Source organism: Garra rufa, chromosome 10, assembly GCF_049309525.1.
Source record: "Garra rufa chromosome 10, GarRuf1.0, whole genome shotgun sequence".
Lineage (NCBI taxonomy): Eukaryota > Metazoa > Chordata > Actinopteri > Cypriniformes > Cyprinidae > Garra > Garra rufa.
In genome coordinates this window covers 31,706,947-31,723,122 of record NC_133370.1, presented here as the reverse complement: position 1 = coordinate 31,723,122, position 16,176 = coordinate 31,706,947, and the positions used below count along the sequence as shown (strand labels likewise).

At 36.3% G+C, this 16,176-nt stretch overlaps 1 protein-coding gene across 2 annotated transcripts in view; it reads right to left on the bottom strand.

Moving 5' to 3' along the window:
* Positions 1-16,176, bottom strand: part of abca4b (ATP-binding cassette, sub-family A (ABC1), member 4b) — a 71,236-nt gene that overhangs the window by 18,466 nt on the left and 36,594 nt on the right. Inside the window, exons 12-29 of one of the 2 annotated variants that reach the window (XM_073849678.1) lie at positions 13,462-13,667; positions 11,075-11,251; positions 10,211-10,433; positions 9,304-9,525; positions 8,576-8,780; positions 8,378-8,470; positions 8,032-8,247; positions 6,249-6,426; positions 6,005-6,136; positions 5,776-5,915; positions 5,307-5,444; positions 4,992-5,173; positions 3,268-3,367; positions 2,963-3,168; positions 2,039-2,093; positions 1,854-1,923; positions 1,255-1,417; positions 994-1,118 (exon numbers count right to left, since the gene is read on the bottom strand). In XM_073849678.1, coding sequence (XP_073705779.1) covers positions 994-1,118; positions 1,255-1,417; positions 1,854-1,923; positions 2,039-2,093; positions 2,963-3,168; positions 3,268-3,367; positions 4,992-5,173; positions 5,307-5,444; positions 5,776-5,915; positions 6,005-6,136; positions 6,249-6,426; positions 8,032-8,247; positions 8,378-8,470; positions 8,576-8,780; positions 9,304-9,525; positions 10,211-10,433; positions 11,075-11,251; positions 13,462-13,667 — 2,831 coding nt within the window. The remainder of the gene's footprint in view (positions 1-993; positions 1,119-1,254; positions 1,418-1,853; positions 1,924-2,038; positions 2,094-2,962; positions 3,169-3,267; positions 3,368-4,991; positions 5,174-5,306; positions 5,445-5,775; positions 5,916-6,004; positions 6,137-6,248; positions 6,427-8,031; positions 8,248-8,377; positions 8,471-8,575; positions 8,781-9,303; positions 9,526-10,210; positions 10,434-11,074; positions 11,252-13,461; positions 13,668-16,176) is intronic. The other variant, XM_073849677.1, reaches the window with a different exon arrangement.

The window sequence follows — 16,176 nt, the reverse complement described above, 5'->3', positions numbered from 1 at the left end:
ATATATATATATATAATATATATATATATATATATATATATATATATTATATATATATATATATATATATTATATATATATATATATATATATATATATATATATATATATATATATATATATATATATATATATATATATATATATATATATATATATATATATATATATATATATATATATATATATATATATATTATTTAGTACTGCCCTTTAGAAGATTCTTACATGTTTCCCAAAGACAAAAGTTAAATTTACCTAATCTTTAAATTCTAAAAGTTTTCACCCCTGGCTCCTAATACATTGTGTTTCCTTCTGGAGCATCAGTGATTGTTTGAACCTTCTCTAATAGTTGCAAATGAGTCCCTACGTTGTCCTCAGTGTGAAAAGATAAATCTCAAAATCATTGTTGGAAAGGGTTCAAATACACAAAAATGTCAAAAAACCACAGAATTTGTGGGAATTCTTTTTCAGAAGAATGGTGGGCAGTTTATCAGTTTTTGACAAAAAAGGGACTCATAAACAACTATCAATAACAAAAAAAAAAAAAAAAAACGGGGTCATTTTTATAAATTCAACTATTATTTTCTCTTGTGGACTATATGTAGATGTCCTTTATGTGAAATTTCTTATTCAGGTCAGTACTAAATAAAAAAATAACATAACATCTTGCATGATCCCTCTTATTTTGGTTAAAAAAAATTAACATTTAGCAGATTCTCCAAGGTCTACATAAACTTTTGACCTCAATTGTATATGCTTTGATATAACTTTTTTACACAGTCTGGCATACAGTAAATGATAGGTGGTTCCAAAATACAAGGTCACATGACAGTAAAAGTGTGCAGTTAAGCCAAGATACAGGTGGTGGGTCAATTTACCCACTGGCTCAACTTACCCCACTCTCCCTTAAGCATTTCAATCACATCTCCCATGGTAACATACAGACTACTACATAATGTTCATGGGCTAGATTCTGAGAACATCTCTCACCTTATGAAGGTAAACTGCTGTCCATACATCCACGGAGTGAGGGTCAGACTGGGATACTCTCCAAACGGTGGGACAATCATAGTGAACACCAATGCAATAAGGACAAAACTGGCTGGCAAAACAATCTACAAAAAAGTCACATTGAATCAGAGGAAAATAAGTGGCCAGGACATTTTTCAAATATGAAAGAAACATAAGGGTCACTAAATTATGACAGAATGATCATTTTATGAACTTAAAATGAATGAAATGTCACCCTACCTGTGCAAGAAAATCTTTGTGGCTGCGTGTGGCATGTTGAAATCTCTTGACCAGAAGAGCGTAGAACTGCTTGAGTACCAGACTAAAGCCTTTAACCTGCGTGGAGGCCCTACCAGCATTGTTGTCAGATTCCAGTTGGCCCCCCAAACCATTAGCATCTGCAAACCAAACCAGATACGGATGTAATATTATTAGACCTTTTGTAAAAAATGCATAGCTGGTCAACATCATTATATTTTGTCTGCTGGTTTGTCCTCACCTGGCTGAATAACCATTGACAACTGACCAGCAGAAACTTTTAAACCAGAAAGACTGCATCTGTTTCTTTAACAGGCAAGACCCTATCGCTTTACTAGCTTAACCACAAACCATTTTCAGCCAATCAATTAGCATGATTGCCAGCACTATTCAGCACAAACCAGCCTGGACCAACATGGAAATTTACACTGGTCTAAGCTGGTCTGATATTTGCCAAAGGCTATTGTATCTCAAGAAGCATTAGCTCTACATAAAGCATAGAACCTTGGTCGAATTCTTCATAGCGCCCTGTTAGCTTCGTAGCATGAGCGCTAAGCAAAGCTGAGATCTGGGATCTCAATTCACCTTCAACATTACTCGTAGCTTTCAAGTCTTTCAAGCCATTTTTCCTCTGTTGTAGCATCCATTGCTCTGAAGGGTGACCACACAGTCAAACAGTTACAAACTACTGTTTTATTTAAAATATAAGATACAATTACATCTGTTATTATGATTGTAAACATAGGTAATATAACAATATATTTACCTGGTGTGACAGAGTTGTTGGCTGCCTCTCCATCTGCTGTAACTTTCAGAAAAATCTAGATATACACAACACAACACAACACATTTTTTAAACATCTGTGAGCGCATACTTATTTATACAACTCTGCAGAGTAACAATCAGTGTTATTTTAGTATTATTTATATACTGTTATAGTATTTATTAATATTTAAAAGCTATATTTAAATTTTAGTCATTGTATGTGCTCTTGTCATTTTATTTATTAATTTGTCATATTGATTTCTGTTTTAGTCATTTTAGTATTCAACTTATTAAACCATTTTATTTCAGCTATAGTTGCCAGAGAAAGATATTTCTCTTATAATATCAATATAGCTAATATTTATACAGATTTATTCAATTAAAATATTTTTAACAGTTAAAAGTGTTAACAACAACACTGGTCTAAAAAACTGACTGCAACTGATTCATACTTACATTAAAAATGCATACATAAGGGTCGGTTTTTTAAAACGGAGATTTATAAATCATCTGAATTTCCATTGATGCATGTTTTATTAGGATAGGACAATATTTAGCTATCAAGATACAACTATTTTAAAATCTGAAATCTGAGGGTGCAAAAAACTCAAAATATTGATAAAATCACCTTTAAAGTTGTCCAAATGAAGTTCTTAGCTATGCATATTACTAATCAAAAATAAAATTAAGTTTTGATATATTTACAGTAGGGAATTTACAAAATATCTTTATGGAACATGATCTTAACTTGATATCCTAATGATTATTGGCATAAAAGAAAAATCAATAATTTTGACCTATACAATGTATTTTTGGCTATTGCTACAAATTTAAGACTGGTTTTGTGGTCAAGGGTCACATATAAAGTCTATTGACAGCGATCAAGTTATGGTTGCTAGCAAAATGCATGAAACGTTGTCCAACCTCCTCTAGTGATGTGTCAGATATGCCGAAGCTACTGAGGCCCATGTCACCCAAGGTTTCCTCCAGTTCACGGAAAAGGCTGGCATACGCACGATGTTTAAAACCCTTATTTGGCAGCAGATAGGTCATCTCCTGCCCAATCATTTCAATCAGTTTCGCCTCAGGTACATGGTGATGAATCAGAGTAGTGATGCTCTCAACATTTCCTGTGTAGAGAGGTGGAAAACAAAAATATGTGTTTTTAAAGAAATGGGACTAAAGAGGCTGTTATATGACTGCTTATTTTGAGTTGTTAGTGCACTGACCATCCAGTATTCTTTCAGGCTGTAATGCATGACTCTCCTCTTTATATCTGGTGCAGGTGGAGCAGGTGCAGGAGCACTCAGATGCACAGTCACACTCATTCTAAAGAGCATAGTTGAAGAACTTTTATAGGACACCATCAAATCCATCTTAAGAACCACAGTCCAACCTTGCTATGCTATTTTGAGGTTTTGTCTTTTTGTATTAGATAGAACTAATGATTTTTTACATTTTATGAAGAAAAGGTGAATATAGTTTGCCAATACAAAATTATCAAATAACCCTAACGCTTACTTTTTATGGAATGTTGCCATATGTATTATAGATTTATCATAGATTTATTATAGATAATAAATCTCTCTTGCTCACTAAGCCTGCATTTATTTGATCTAAAGTACAGCGAACTGAAATCTTTTACTATTTAAAGTAACTGTTTTCTGTTTGAATACATGTTAAAATGCAATTTATTCCTGTGATTTCAAAGCAGAATTTTTAGCATCATTACTCCAGTCACATGATCCTTTAGAAATCATTCTATTTGCGGCTCATTTTAAAATTTAATTAATAAAAATGATAATTATTATTATTATTATTATGTTAAAAACTACCGAGCAGAGTTTTTTTCAGGTTTTCTGACGAATAGAAAGTTCAGAAGAACAGCATTTATCTGAAATATACATGTTGTAACATTACAAATGTCTTTATCATCACTTTATCAATTTAAAGCATTCTTGCTAAATACAACTTTTAATATAATAATAAATGATACTGACTCCAAGCTTTTGAGTAGTATAGTGCACAATGTTACAAAAGCTTTTTATTTCAGATAAAAAATGATCTTTGGATCTTTCTATTCACCAAGAATCCTGAAAAAAATGTACTCAACTGTTTTAAATACTGATAACAATAAATAATAAATGTTTCTTGAACAGCAAATCAGCATATTAGAATGATTTCTGAAGGATCATGTGACACTGAAGACTGGAGTAATGCTGAAAACTTTGATCACAGGAATAAATTACTTTTTAGAATATATTCAAATAGTAAAAATATTTCCCAATATTACTGTTTTGCTGTATTTTGGATCAATGCATAAATGCAGGCTTGGTGAGCAGAAGAGACTTCTTTTTTTGTTTGTTTAGCTTGTCTTATTATTCACAAAGTGAAAATAGTAAATATGGTGTAAAATGACACCTGATAATCAAGTTTTGAGATACCATTTATGTCAGCATAAATTGCAACAAGTTAAATGGCGAACTTTATTAAAACTCTGTGTTGCAAGCTGTACTCAAACCTGTGTTGTCCATATAAACACCATAATCCAGTGTGTGTGTGTGCTATAGTAACAACGGTATCACAATTCAATGGTAAAATAAAAAAAAAACTATTTTTTTCCTGACTGTTTACAGTATTTTCTGATCTAATGAGTGATAAAAAGAGATATCCTGAGAAAGGCTTCTTATAAAACCCTCTACCTCTTAAAGATTCAAAATTACCTCTTAAAATGTATGCAAATGAGTGTGATTTTACTTAAATCACTCCTCATTTGCATATTTAAATCTAACTTTTCGGAAAACTTAAAATACAAAACACTTGCCTTAATGTACTGTGAATAATCATCTGGGGAAGTATGGTGATATCCATTTGTTTAAATATATATACTTATTATCCTGTGGTGTCTTGCCTTAATTAGCATGGTGACCTTTTACAGAAGTCTCTCTCTCACCTCTTTTTTGCGCTGGTCTTTCATGCGACGCACAAGTGTGAGGTAGAAACCCACTCCAAAGCAGTTCTTCAGGAAGAGAGGAGAGCCACTGCAGTGTAGTTTCCCTTTAGAGATGATGGCCACTCTGTCACTCAAAAGGTCTGCCTCGTCCATGTGATGAGTGGACAGTATTACTGTGCGACCTGGATGAGAGAACAATACAGATATTTAACACGAGGAACAGTGTTGTATCACATCGCATGAGCATCCATACAGTGTAAAGTCTCTTGCAGTGATTGGCTTTTTAATCCTGCAGTGGCCAGAAGGTGGCAGTACCTGTGCGGTACTTGAGTAGCAGGTCCCAAATGGAGCGTCTGGAGTATGGATCCACTCCTGATGTCGGCTCATCCAGTATCACCACCTTAGAACCACCCACAAAAGCCATCGCCACAGACAGCTTCCTCTGCATACCCCCTACAGTGAGTAGAAACACAAATAGTTTATTACAACACTGACTTGATAGACATTAATGGCTGATGTTTACTCTCTCAACCAAACAGTTACATCAAGAAAGCTTACAGATTTAATCCAAAATATCTTAATTTGTGTTCCGAAGAAGAATGAAGGTCTTACAGGTTTGGAACGACATGAGGGTGAGAAATTAATAACATAATTTTCATTTTTGGGTGAACTATCCCTTTAACTTTTATGTTCCCTGCATTTGTCTAAGACACAAATCCTCCGCAGGCAAACTCCTTAACAACATATTACCATATTATTGTGTCAGGTTCGCATTCAGACCCACCAGAGAGGTTCTGTGCTTCCTCATCACGTTTATGAGGCAGTCCTAGGTCCTCCAGCATGTTTTCAACTTCCCGCTCGGCATCCTTTTGGTCACGTCCCTTCAGCAGAGAGTAGAAGAGAATATGCTCCTCTACTGTCAGGCTGAGTGAAATAAAATAAAATATATATATTTGAGGCAACCAGACTAGTATTTGCAATATTACATCCATATTCAAAGCAAGAGCACTCACTGGTTAAAGAGGATGTTGTACTGTGGACACATGCCCAACGATTGTCTTATGGCATCCATTTCCGTACGAATGTCTCTACCATATATGTAAGCCGTTCCAGAGGTGGGTGGAAACAACCCGGTCAATATGGACCTATGACAGTACAAGTACACATGTGAGAAATGAGTCCAAATGACACAAAATAGATAGGATTTATGCTTCCATATCATTGACATCACAGGATAAAGAGAAGGTAAAGACGCACAAGGTGGTGGTCTTTCCTGCCCCATTGTGACCCAGGAAAGAAGTGATCTGGCCTTCATAGAAGGTCATGTTGAGACAGTCCACTGCAGGTCTTGTGTACTTAGAATACACCTTCACCAAATCCTGAACTAACACTCCTATTACCAGACCATCCGGCTCTGGCTCGAAGAACAGATTCCCTGCAGTAAAAGAAATACCCATATGAGGTAGAAGTTACTGATGCACAGTTAAGGTCAAAGGTTTACATACAATTTGCAGAATCTTCAAAAATGTGAATTATTTGACCAAAATGCATGTTATTTTTTATTTAGTACTGACCTGAATAAGATGTGTACATATAGTCCACCAGAGAAAACAATTGTAGAATTGATAAAAATGACTCTGTTCAAAAGTTTACTTACACTTGATTCTTAATATTGTGTTGTTAACTGAATGATCCACAGCTGGGTTTTTTGTTGTTGTTGTTGTTGTTGTCTTTGTTGTGATCTTCAGAAAAATCCTTCAGGGCCCACCAATTCTTTGGTTTTTCAGCATTTATGTGTATTTGAAATCTTTCCAACAATGACTTTATAAGTTTGAGATCCATCTTTTCACACTAAGGACAACTGAGGGACCTCATATGTAACTATTACAGAAGGTATAAACGCTCACTGATGCTCTAGCAGGAAACAAAATGCATTAAAAGCCAGAATGAAGATGTGTACATTTTTCTTATTTTGTCTAAATATCAGGCTTGTGCACAATTCAGAATTCCAGAATTGGCCGCCATTCAATTCATGAGTTGGAATTTGAATTGAATTGACTCCACCCCACAGGAAGTTGAATTTGAATTGGAGTTGGAATGACAGGAAGTGGAATTAAATTCATGGCAATTCAAAGACATTCCACACAGTCATACAACAGAAAGAATGTGTTGAATCTCACATACAAGTACGTTAATTTTGTAATTTAATAGCATAATTTCATTACACATAAATAGTCACTCCTCAACCCTGCATACATTTTGTTCCACAAAATTACAATTCCAATAAATCAAACTTAATTATGTTTTCTGTGACTAGAGCTTTTAACATTCATAGCTGGGGGAAACATTTCCTGTTAATGTAATCTGTACAAGTAGTTCAAACTAATATCATTTATAGAATATGTAATGAAATCATATCTGACATATATTGTAAAGCTTTATTGTTAAACACTTCACGTATTTATATGAATTTCTTTGAATTTGTATTGAATTGCAATGCTGCTTCCTTTAATTCAAATTCGAATTGTAATTCTAGATCCTGTTTTTGACATCAATTCAAATTCAATTCAAATTCAAGAATTGAATTGGAATTTAGGAGTCATTCTCAATTCAATTCTGAATTGTGCACACGCCTGCTAAATATCATACTTTTTTCATTTAGTACTGCCCTTCATAAGCTTAATTTTTTCATAGAAGACAGAATATAAGTTAAATTTACCCTGATCTTCAAATTCAAAATGTTTTCAAACCCCGGATCTATATGCATCTTGTTTCCTTCTGAAGCATCAGCATTTTGTATGATCCCTCTAATTTTGCTAAAATAATTAACATTTTGCAGATTCTGCAACGTGTATGTAAACCTTTGACCTTAACTGCACATGTAAATAATAAAAGTTTTCTTAGTACAAGACTATTTTTTCAGCAAAAGTAAAAGATCTGAATTACAAGTCTATTCAAAATGTCTCTTTATAAAATGTAAAAGATATTCTCAGTTCAAAATTTTAAATGATGCACAACCCAGCTGACATCCTTTCCTTACCATCATTTACAGGCTGTATCTCCTCCTGTGGAATCTCCTCCTGCATTTTTAGCTGTTCCTCCCGCTCTCTCTCTTTCTCCATCCTCTCTCGTTTCTCCCTGTGCTTGCATTGTTTGCTGTTGCGGGAACCATTGCATTCCCTGTGGTCCGGCGAAAGGCCACCATACTCTGCATCTTCTTGCTTCTCCACGTTATTTACTAGAGGTCTCTCAGGGCCTTCAGAGACATGCAGGTGTGTTATAAAATGACTGTAATGTATGCCATCTTTACACCTGTATTTAATGCTGTCAACTTCTGATCAAATCATAGATTAATATTATTATCAGGTGTAAACAATGAACCATACCTAGATCTGGATCTTGTGAGGTTTGAGGCGTTGATGTCAGCCAGTACGAGGGCTGTAGAGGGAAATAAAAGGGTCGGCTGATGCCATACTGGCCTGAAAAGGCAATGGGAAAAGAAGTAAGCACACATTCTTACACATTAAAAGCATATCTTCTCTTAGGTTAGCAACATTCAGTGCAGCGCTTCATAAGAAACTGACCTGGAAAGACGTTGTCGAGATACCAAGCCAAAAAAGCATAGACAACTGCATCCAATAGCATCATGTGAACAGAAGTGAAGAAGGAATACTCATCACCCTCTAGAGGACTTGTACGAATATTGTCCCACTGCAGCCCCAGGCCTTGCTCCTCATAGCGGGACAGATACTCTGTCCCAAATCCAAAGGCTACTGGAGACAGAAAGCTCTGGAAAAGGAGGACCATTTTACAAAACATAAACTACAGGCCACTACAAGAGCCATTTTGACCACTTCATGTTGAGACAGTAAGACATGTTGAGAATGCGCAGCAAAGACAAAATTGTTTGATGAAGTTATTTTTGTTCTCTATTTTCACAAAAAGTATACTCATAGCTTCATAACATTACGGTTGAACAATTGATGTCACATGGACTATTTTATCAATGTCCTTACTACCTTTCTGTGCCTGGAAAAGTGTCAGTTGTGTTAGTGTCTATGGAGGAAAACTCCCAGATTTCATCAAAAATCTCTTAATTTGTGTTCCGAAGATGAATGTGAACATGAGGGTGAGTAATTAATGACAGAATTGTCATTTTAGCTTGAACTATCCCTTTAAGGTTCACTTGGAAGTTTGCTGAGGCCCTCTAGTGGTTTAGAACAACTAATTCATAAGGTTTTCAGTTACTTTGAATGCTGGTGTTTGAGATTGGATCAATCAAAAGAGAAGTGTAACAGCATAGTGGACTCACCACAGCTAACTTCATTTCCTTGGTAATGCGGTCCTGCCAGGCGAAACAGAAGATGTGAGGGAGGTAGAGGGTGAAGTAGATGATGCCACTGCAGGCCGCAGCCAAATTGGCTTTGTTGAAGAACACACTCATTAGAAAGCACTGCATGATAGTAGCCACAGTAAACATGAGTAGAAACAGGAACAGGATGATGGGATCGCTGTAATTCAGCACTTTTCCAACCTGAGGACAAAGACGCACAAAAGTTAGGAGTCATTTAAAGTCATTTAATCATCACACTTACTTTGTATTGCTACTGATGAGGTAATAAGGAAAGAAGAGGCAGAAGCCAAAAATACAAGAAAAGGTCCATGCATATGCCAAGTAATACTTTTCAGAGAAAAAGGAGTAAGAGAGAGTGACAGCGAGGGAGAGAGAGACAGAGAGTCTCCATGTGACCAGTCTTAACTAGCACAGGTATATTTGTAGCAATAGCCAAAAATACATTGGATGGGTCAAAATTATTGATTTTTTTTTATGCCAAAAATCATTAGAATATTAAGTAAAGATCATGCTCCATTAAGATATTTTGTAAATTTTCATACCATAATAATACCTAATTTTTGATTAGTAATATGTATTGCAAAGAACTTAATTTGGACAACTTTAAAGGCAATTCTCTCAGTATTTAGATTTTTTTTGCACCCTGAGATTACAGATTTTCAAATAGTTGTAAATATGATCCTATTTATTCAGCTTTCAGGTGGTGTAAAAAAAACTGACCCTTATGACTGGTTTTGTGGTCCTGAGTCACATATGTACTAACAGCATACATCCAGCAGAGGTCACAATGCAACAAATCTGAGAAAGGCTCAGAGCGACAAAGTTCAAATTACATGGTTCATCAGTCATCGCATTTCTTCCTCACCATGATAATGGCAGTAAGCAGAGCAGTGCTGGCAGCCATCATGAGGAAGCTGTCAATGAACCATGTGTACCAGATGACTCCATTAGAGACGCCCATGGCTTTTAGCGTCTCCTTTAGCCTCATCTCCTTCTCTAGCACAATGCTCTTCACGATCATGGACACTGAGTAGATCCAGGCCAGCACCATGAAGATGGGGAAACAGCGGTTTAGGGTCAGCATGAACCTTGATTTGGGACAAAACAAACAAGATCCATTGGACATTGGTGTAACTGCAACCTGTAACAGGCTTCATTCTCATTCAAATAATTTTTTATTTCACTAAAATTTACTTAAAGACAGTGTGCCCCAAAATGAAAATTCTGTCATCATTACTCACCTTTTTGGCATTTTTTCTTCAGCAGAACACAAAAGAAGATATATAGGGAATGATGGTAATCAGACAGTTTCAGATGCCATTGACTTCCACTGTATAGTTAAAAATATACTGTAAGTATACTGGGAATGGAAACTGTTTGGTTACCAACATTCTTCAAAATATCTTTTGTGCTTACAGAAGAAAGAAAGTCATTCAGCAGGGGTCTCCAAACTCGGTCCCAGAGGGCCAGTGTGTCCAACCTTAAGACCTTGATTAGCTGCTAAAGATGTGTTTAATTGGGGTTGGAGCTAAACTCTGCAAGACACTGGCCCTCCAGGATGAGTTTGGAGACCCCTGTCATACAGATTTGAAACAACAGGAGGGTAAGTGATGAAGGGCTTTTCATTTTTGAGTGAACTATCCCTTTAAGCTTGTGTGATGATATAGAATAAGGTCAATTAGCCCTTTTTGGCCACATTTTTTCTGCCCTTTTTTCAGCCATTACTCACATGTCATCCACGTAGCAGGGGTAGGGCATCTGCTGCAGGTAAACACCTAGAGGCCAGTCATGACCTGTGTGTAACTTGAGAATTCCATGTTCAATCATGTCCTGCAGGTAGGCAAAACCTCCCCAGATGTAGCGATGGTCCTCCACAGGGTCCGCCCTTGGGCCTGGGTCCCAGTACCTATGAGAAATGGAGGTTAGGAAACCTTTCAAATTGCCTTCTAGCTCACTGGGAAGATGTCTAAAGATCAATGCACATGTCCCAGTTGAAAAAAAACCCAGCATATGCTGGTTAGGTATGTTTTGAAGCATGGTTGCTGGTTTAAGCTGGTCCTCAGCTTGTCATGAGCTGGTTTATGCTGCTCCTTAGATGGTCATGTAGGATGTGTGATTGTGCTTGCTCTAACAATAGTGTGTTAAGCAGTAACACCTTACATGAACAATCGCAAGAAGATCTTCTATTCTCTACGTACACAATCAATTTTTATTATAAAACCTGAATCAGAACATGTACTTTAAAATAGGGATGCACCGATCCGAATCGGCCGATCATGCTTGCGCGTTTTGTCAGTAAAGCCGGTTCTGTAATCAGCGGTAAATGCCATCAGGTGCGTGATTTCACGTTGAGCCGTATATACTACACACAGCCATTGTTTACCGACGAGCTGCGCAAATCAATGTTCATTATCAGTGTGAAAGTGCGCAGCTCGTCAGTGAACAACGGCTGTGTGTAGTATATACGGCTCAATGTGAAATCACGCACCTGATGGCATTTACCGCTGATTACAGAACCGGCTTTACTGACAAAACGCGCAAGTGATCGGCCGATACGGATCGGTGCATCCCTACTTTAAAAGATGAGACATGAACTTATAATCTTATGTTCCATTAATGCTCCCCTAACCCTGAGTTAAAATGACTAAATGACACTAAATGTGGACAAATAAGATTAATATTAAATAGATTCAGCAATTTACTGGTCTCCTAATTAATGTCTCATGAACCACCCAATTCTAAAGTATATAAGGAACAGCCCATATCAGATGAACAATGAGGCATTTTCATCCTACACAATTATGGATGACCTCCTACCTGTCTTTGATTTTGTTGTTACGTTCCACTTGGAAGACGTCTAAAGAACAATGCACATGTCCCAGTTGAAAAAACAGCATATGCTGGTTAGGTATGTTTTGAAGCATGGTTGTTGGTTTGAGCTGGTTTAAGCTGGTCCTCAGCTTGTCATGAGCTGGTTTAAGCTGCTCCGTAGATGGTCCTAAGCAACTAGCTCCGACTCAGGACCAGCTCAGGACCAGCACATAACCATCTTAAACCAGCTCAGGACCAGCAAATGACCAGCTTAAACCAACTCAGGACCAGCACGTGACCATCTTAAACCAGCTCAGGACCAGCACATGGCCAGCTTAAACCAGGTTTTAAAACATACCTAACCAGCATATGCTGTTTTTTCAACAGGGGTAAGCCTTTAAATGTTTATTTTCAGGTTCTTGAGCTTAGTTACATATATGAATATTCCAGCACCATAAAACTGTAGTGTTAGAGGGCTAGTTTGACATGACGTGTAGAAATTTTAACCTCCTAGTTGGAAAGGTTTCAAAGCCAAAAAAAATTATTGCATGTTTGTAATAATGCTGACATTTTGCAATACTAAAAGCCTGAAATGTTCTTTCACAATTCATAAAACATGCTTAAAATGAGTCCAAACTGTTTCAATAGGAGTGCCAAAATCGCAATTTGTAATTCAATTCACATTGTTTGTTTGTATTGGCTGCACTTTGCATTATGCCCACATAATGAAAACACAATGAACCCACAGGCCCACAGTGTGATTTGATCCTTGGCTGTTTGTCTTCTTCTGTCAGAAGAACGGCTACAGTGAGATCTGACCAGACTAACACCTGCAGGCTGTTTTGTGCTCCACAGAGACTCTCAGTAATGAGTGGTGTCACTTTGCAGTGCACAGCACACTGGAGCTCCACGTAGGATGTGTGATTGTGTCTGCTCTTTCTCTTGCTCTAACAATAGTGTGTTGAGCAGTAACACCTTGCATGAACAATCACGAGAAGATCTTCTATTCTCTATGTACACAATCAATTTTAATATAAAACCTGAATCAGAACATGCACATGAACTTATCTAATGTTTCTTCAATGCTCCCTCAACTTTGATCACATTCGAGTTAAAATGAGATATAAGTATGTCCAGTAAATGTCAAAAGATTAATATAGCTTCAGGTCTACTCTGCTTCATTGGTTAAATGGTCTCCTAATTCATGTCTCATGAACCACCCAATCCTAAAGTATATAAGGAACACCGCTTATCAAATGAACAATGAGGCAGTTTAATCCCACACAATTATGGATGACCTCTTACCTGTCTTTGATTTTGTTGGTACGTTCCACTGCGTCAATGTCCATTCGAATCTTGAACTTGACGTGGCGGGGCAGATCTGTGGTCCAGGGGTACATGTCCATGAAGACCAGACCCGCCCAGAACTTATTCTCCCCCAGCAGGTGCAGAGCTTGATGGGTCATGAGATTCTCATCCATGTGACCCACAAACTTATCCAGACTTATACACTGATAAGATATAAAAAGAAGAAGAAGAGTGTAAATGTGAGGAAATGGAAAATAACGTGTTTGAATGTTGAATCCTGTATGTTCTTGTGCTGGCATCCATATAAAATACAGTGGCTCTCATATAGATAAACAAACAATTTGGGACAAGTTACAAATCTTAGTATATTACTAAATAGTGCTAAAGTACTATTATTACTATTAGTACTATTTATTTATTGCTTGTGAAAAAAATATTGCACAAGCAAGTGCTGTTGCCCCACTGCTGTTCCGAATATTCAGATGGCTAGTACAACAGCAACTGTAAGCTTTTTTATCAATAACTTAAATTTTAGACACAATATTGATAGTAATTTGTCTACGTTTGCAACAAACAGAGGTGGTGTTTCTTTCTTAAATGAGTTTTTGAATAATCAGTTTCTTTAACAAATCTGTTGAATGCATATTTGTCTTGAATAAATTGTTTTTTTAGATGAATAAATGAATGAATAAGTAAATGATTGTTTAGCTCCTGAATGAATTGGTGTTTCTGAACAAATTTGTTGAGTAAATGACTGTTTCGTTCTTGAATGAATCAGCATTTTTAATGAATCTGTTGAGTGAATGATTATTTTGCTGTTAAATGAATCAGCATTTTTGGACAAATCCATCAAGTGAATTATTGTTTTGCTCCTGAATGAATCAGTGTTTTGAACAAACGTTTTGCTCATGAATCAGCATTTTTTTATTAATCTGTTGAGTGAATATTGTTTCACTGCTGATGAATCAATGTTTTTGGACAAGTTTGTCAAGTTAATGATTGTTCTGTTCATGAATAAATTTGTGTTTTTGAACAAAATAGTTAAGTAAATCACTGTTTAACTCTTGAATGAATCTGTAGAGTGAATGATTGTTTCACTGTTGAATGAATCAGCATTTTTGGATGAATCTGTTGAATTATTGTTTTGCTCCTAAAGGAATTAGTGTTTTTGAACAAATGTGTTAAGTAAATGATTGTTTTGCTCTTAAATGAATCAGCATTTTTGAACGAATCTGTTAAGTGAATGATTGTTTCACTGCTGAATGAATCAGCATTTTGGGACGAATCTGTCAAGTGAATGATTGTTTTGCTTCTGAATGAATTAGTGTTTTTGAACAAATTTGTTAAGTAAATGATTGTTTCACTTTTGAATGAATCTGTTGAATAAATGATTGTTTTGCTGCTGAATGAATCAGCGTTTTTGGACAAATCTGTCAAGTACAGTTGCAATCAAAATTATTCAACCCCCTTGACCTGCAAGACATTTTGCTGCAGAGAACAACATTTTGTGAAAACAATTCAACAAAAGCATCAGTAAACTATTAAAGAAAGTCTATTGATACACATTTGAGTAATTCTGAGAACGTAAGTTGATGAATAATGAAAAAAATCTAATTGGCTCTAAACATTTATGTTCAAAATTATTCAACCCCTGAAAGTAAATTTGGTGTAGAATCTTTTATTCTTTAAAACCACCAATAAACACTGCCTGGAAGTGCTTAGATGCTTCTGTCACCTTTCTGCTGCAATCTTGGGCCATTCCTCCCCTGAAAAAGCTTTCAGATCACTGATAATCTTTGGTTTTTACTTTGCCACTGCTTGCTTCAAATTCAACCATGTATTTTCAATGAGAATTACATCTGGAAACTGAACAGGCCACTTAAAAACATTCTATGACTGACCTCTGAACCAAGCATAAGTAGATTTGGATGTATACCTTGGGATGATTGTCCTGCCGGAAATTCCATTGATTATTAGCTTCAGATATTGCACAAAAGGCATGACAATGTTTGCCAAAATGGTCTGATACTCTAATTAATCCATGATATCCTTTGTATGGTCAAGTTTTCCACGTCCTGCTACAGTAAAACAACCCCATAACAGGACTGTCCCACCTCCATGTTTGATGATGGAGATGGTGTTCTTCGGCTTAAAAGCTTTGTCTTTTTTGCACCCGACGTTCCTCTGATCCATACATCCAAAAAGTTCCAGTTTGGTCACTCCATAAAACATTCTTCCAGCACTCCACAGGTCTATCCAAATTAATTTTAGCATGTCAAGTCAAGTCAGCCTTTTTGTTCTTCTTGGTCAAGAGTAGTATTCAGCAAGATTCCTCAACATGAAGACCATACTTGTCTAGTGTTCTTCTTTAACATGCCATTGAAATGTTTTTCCTTCTATTGTCGGGTCATCTTGCAAGTCTTTGGCTGTACATTGCAAGTTTTTCTCAGTTGATCTGATCAAACATTTTATGATATTGTGCTTTTTGTTCAACAGCCTCAAAGGTTTTCTGGTTCAACACACTTTAATCTAAGGAATATGACTGCCAGCTGTGTCTCTAGGGACTTGTAATGTCTTAGAAATCTTCATGTAGTTTTAGACTTTCTAATATAGCAAACTATTTCTTCTCTATTGATTTTGCATGAGCTCTGTTGACTTTACCATATTTGCTACTCATCTTCAGCACACGCATGGGCTAAGAGCATACTATGT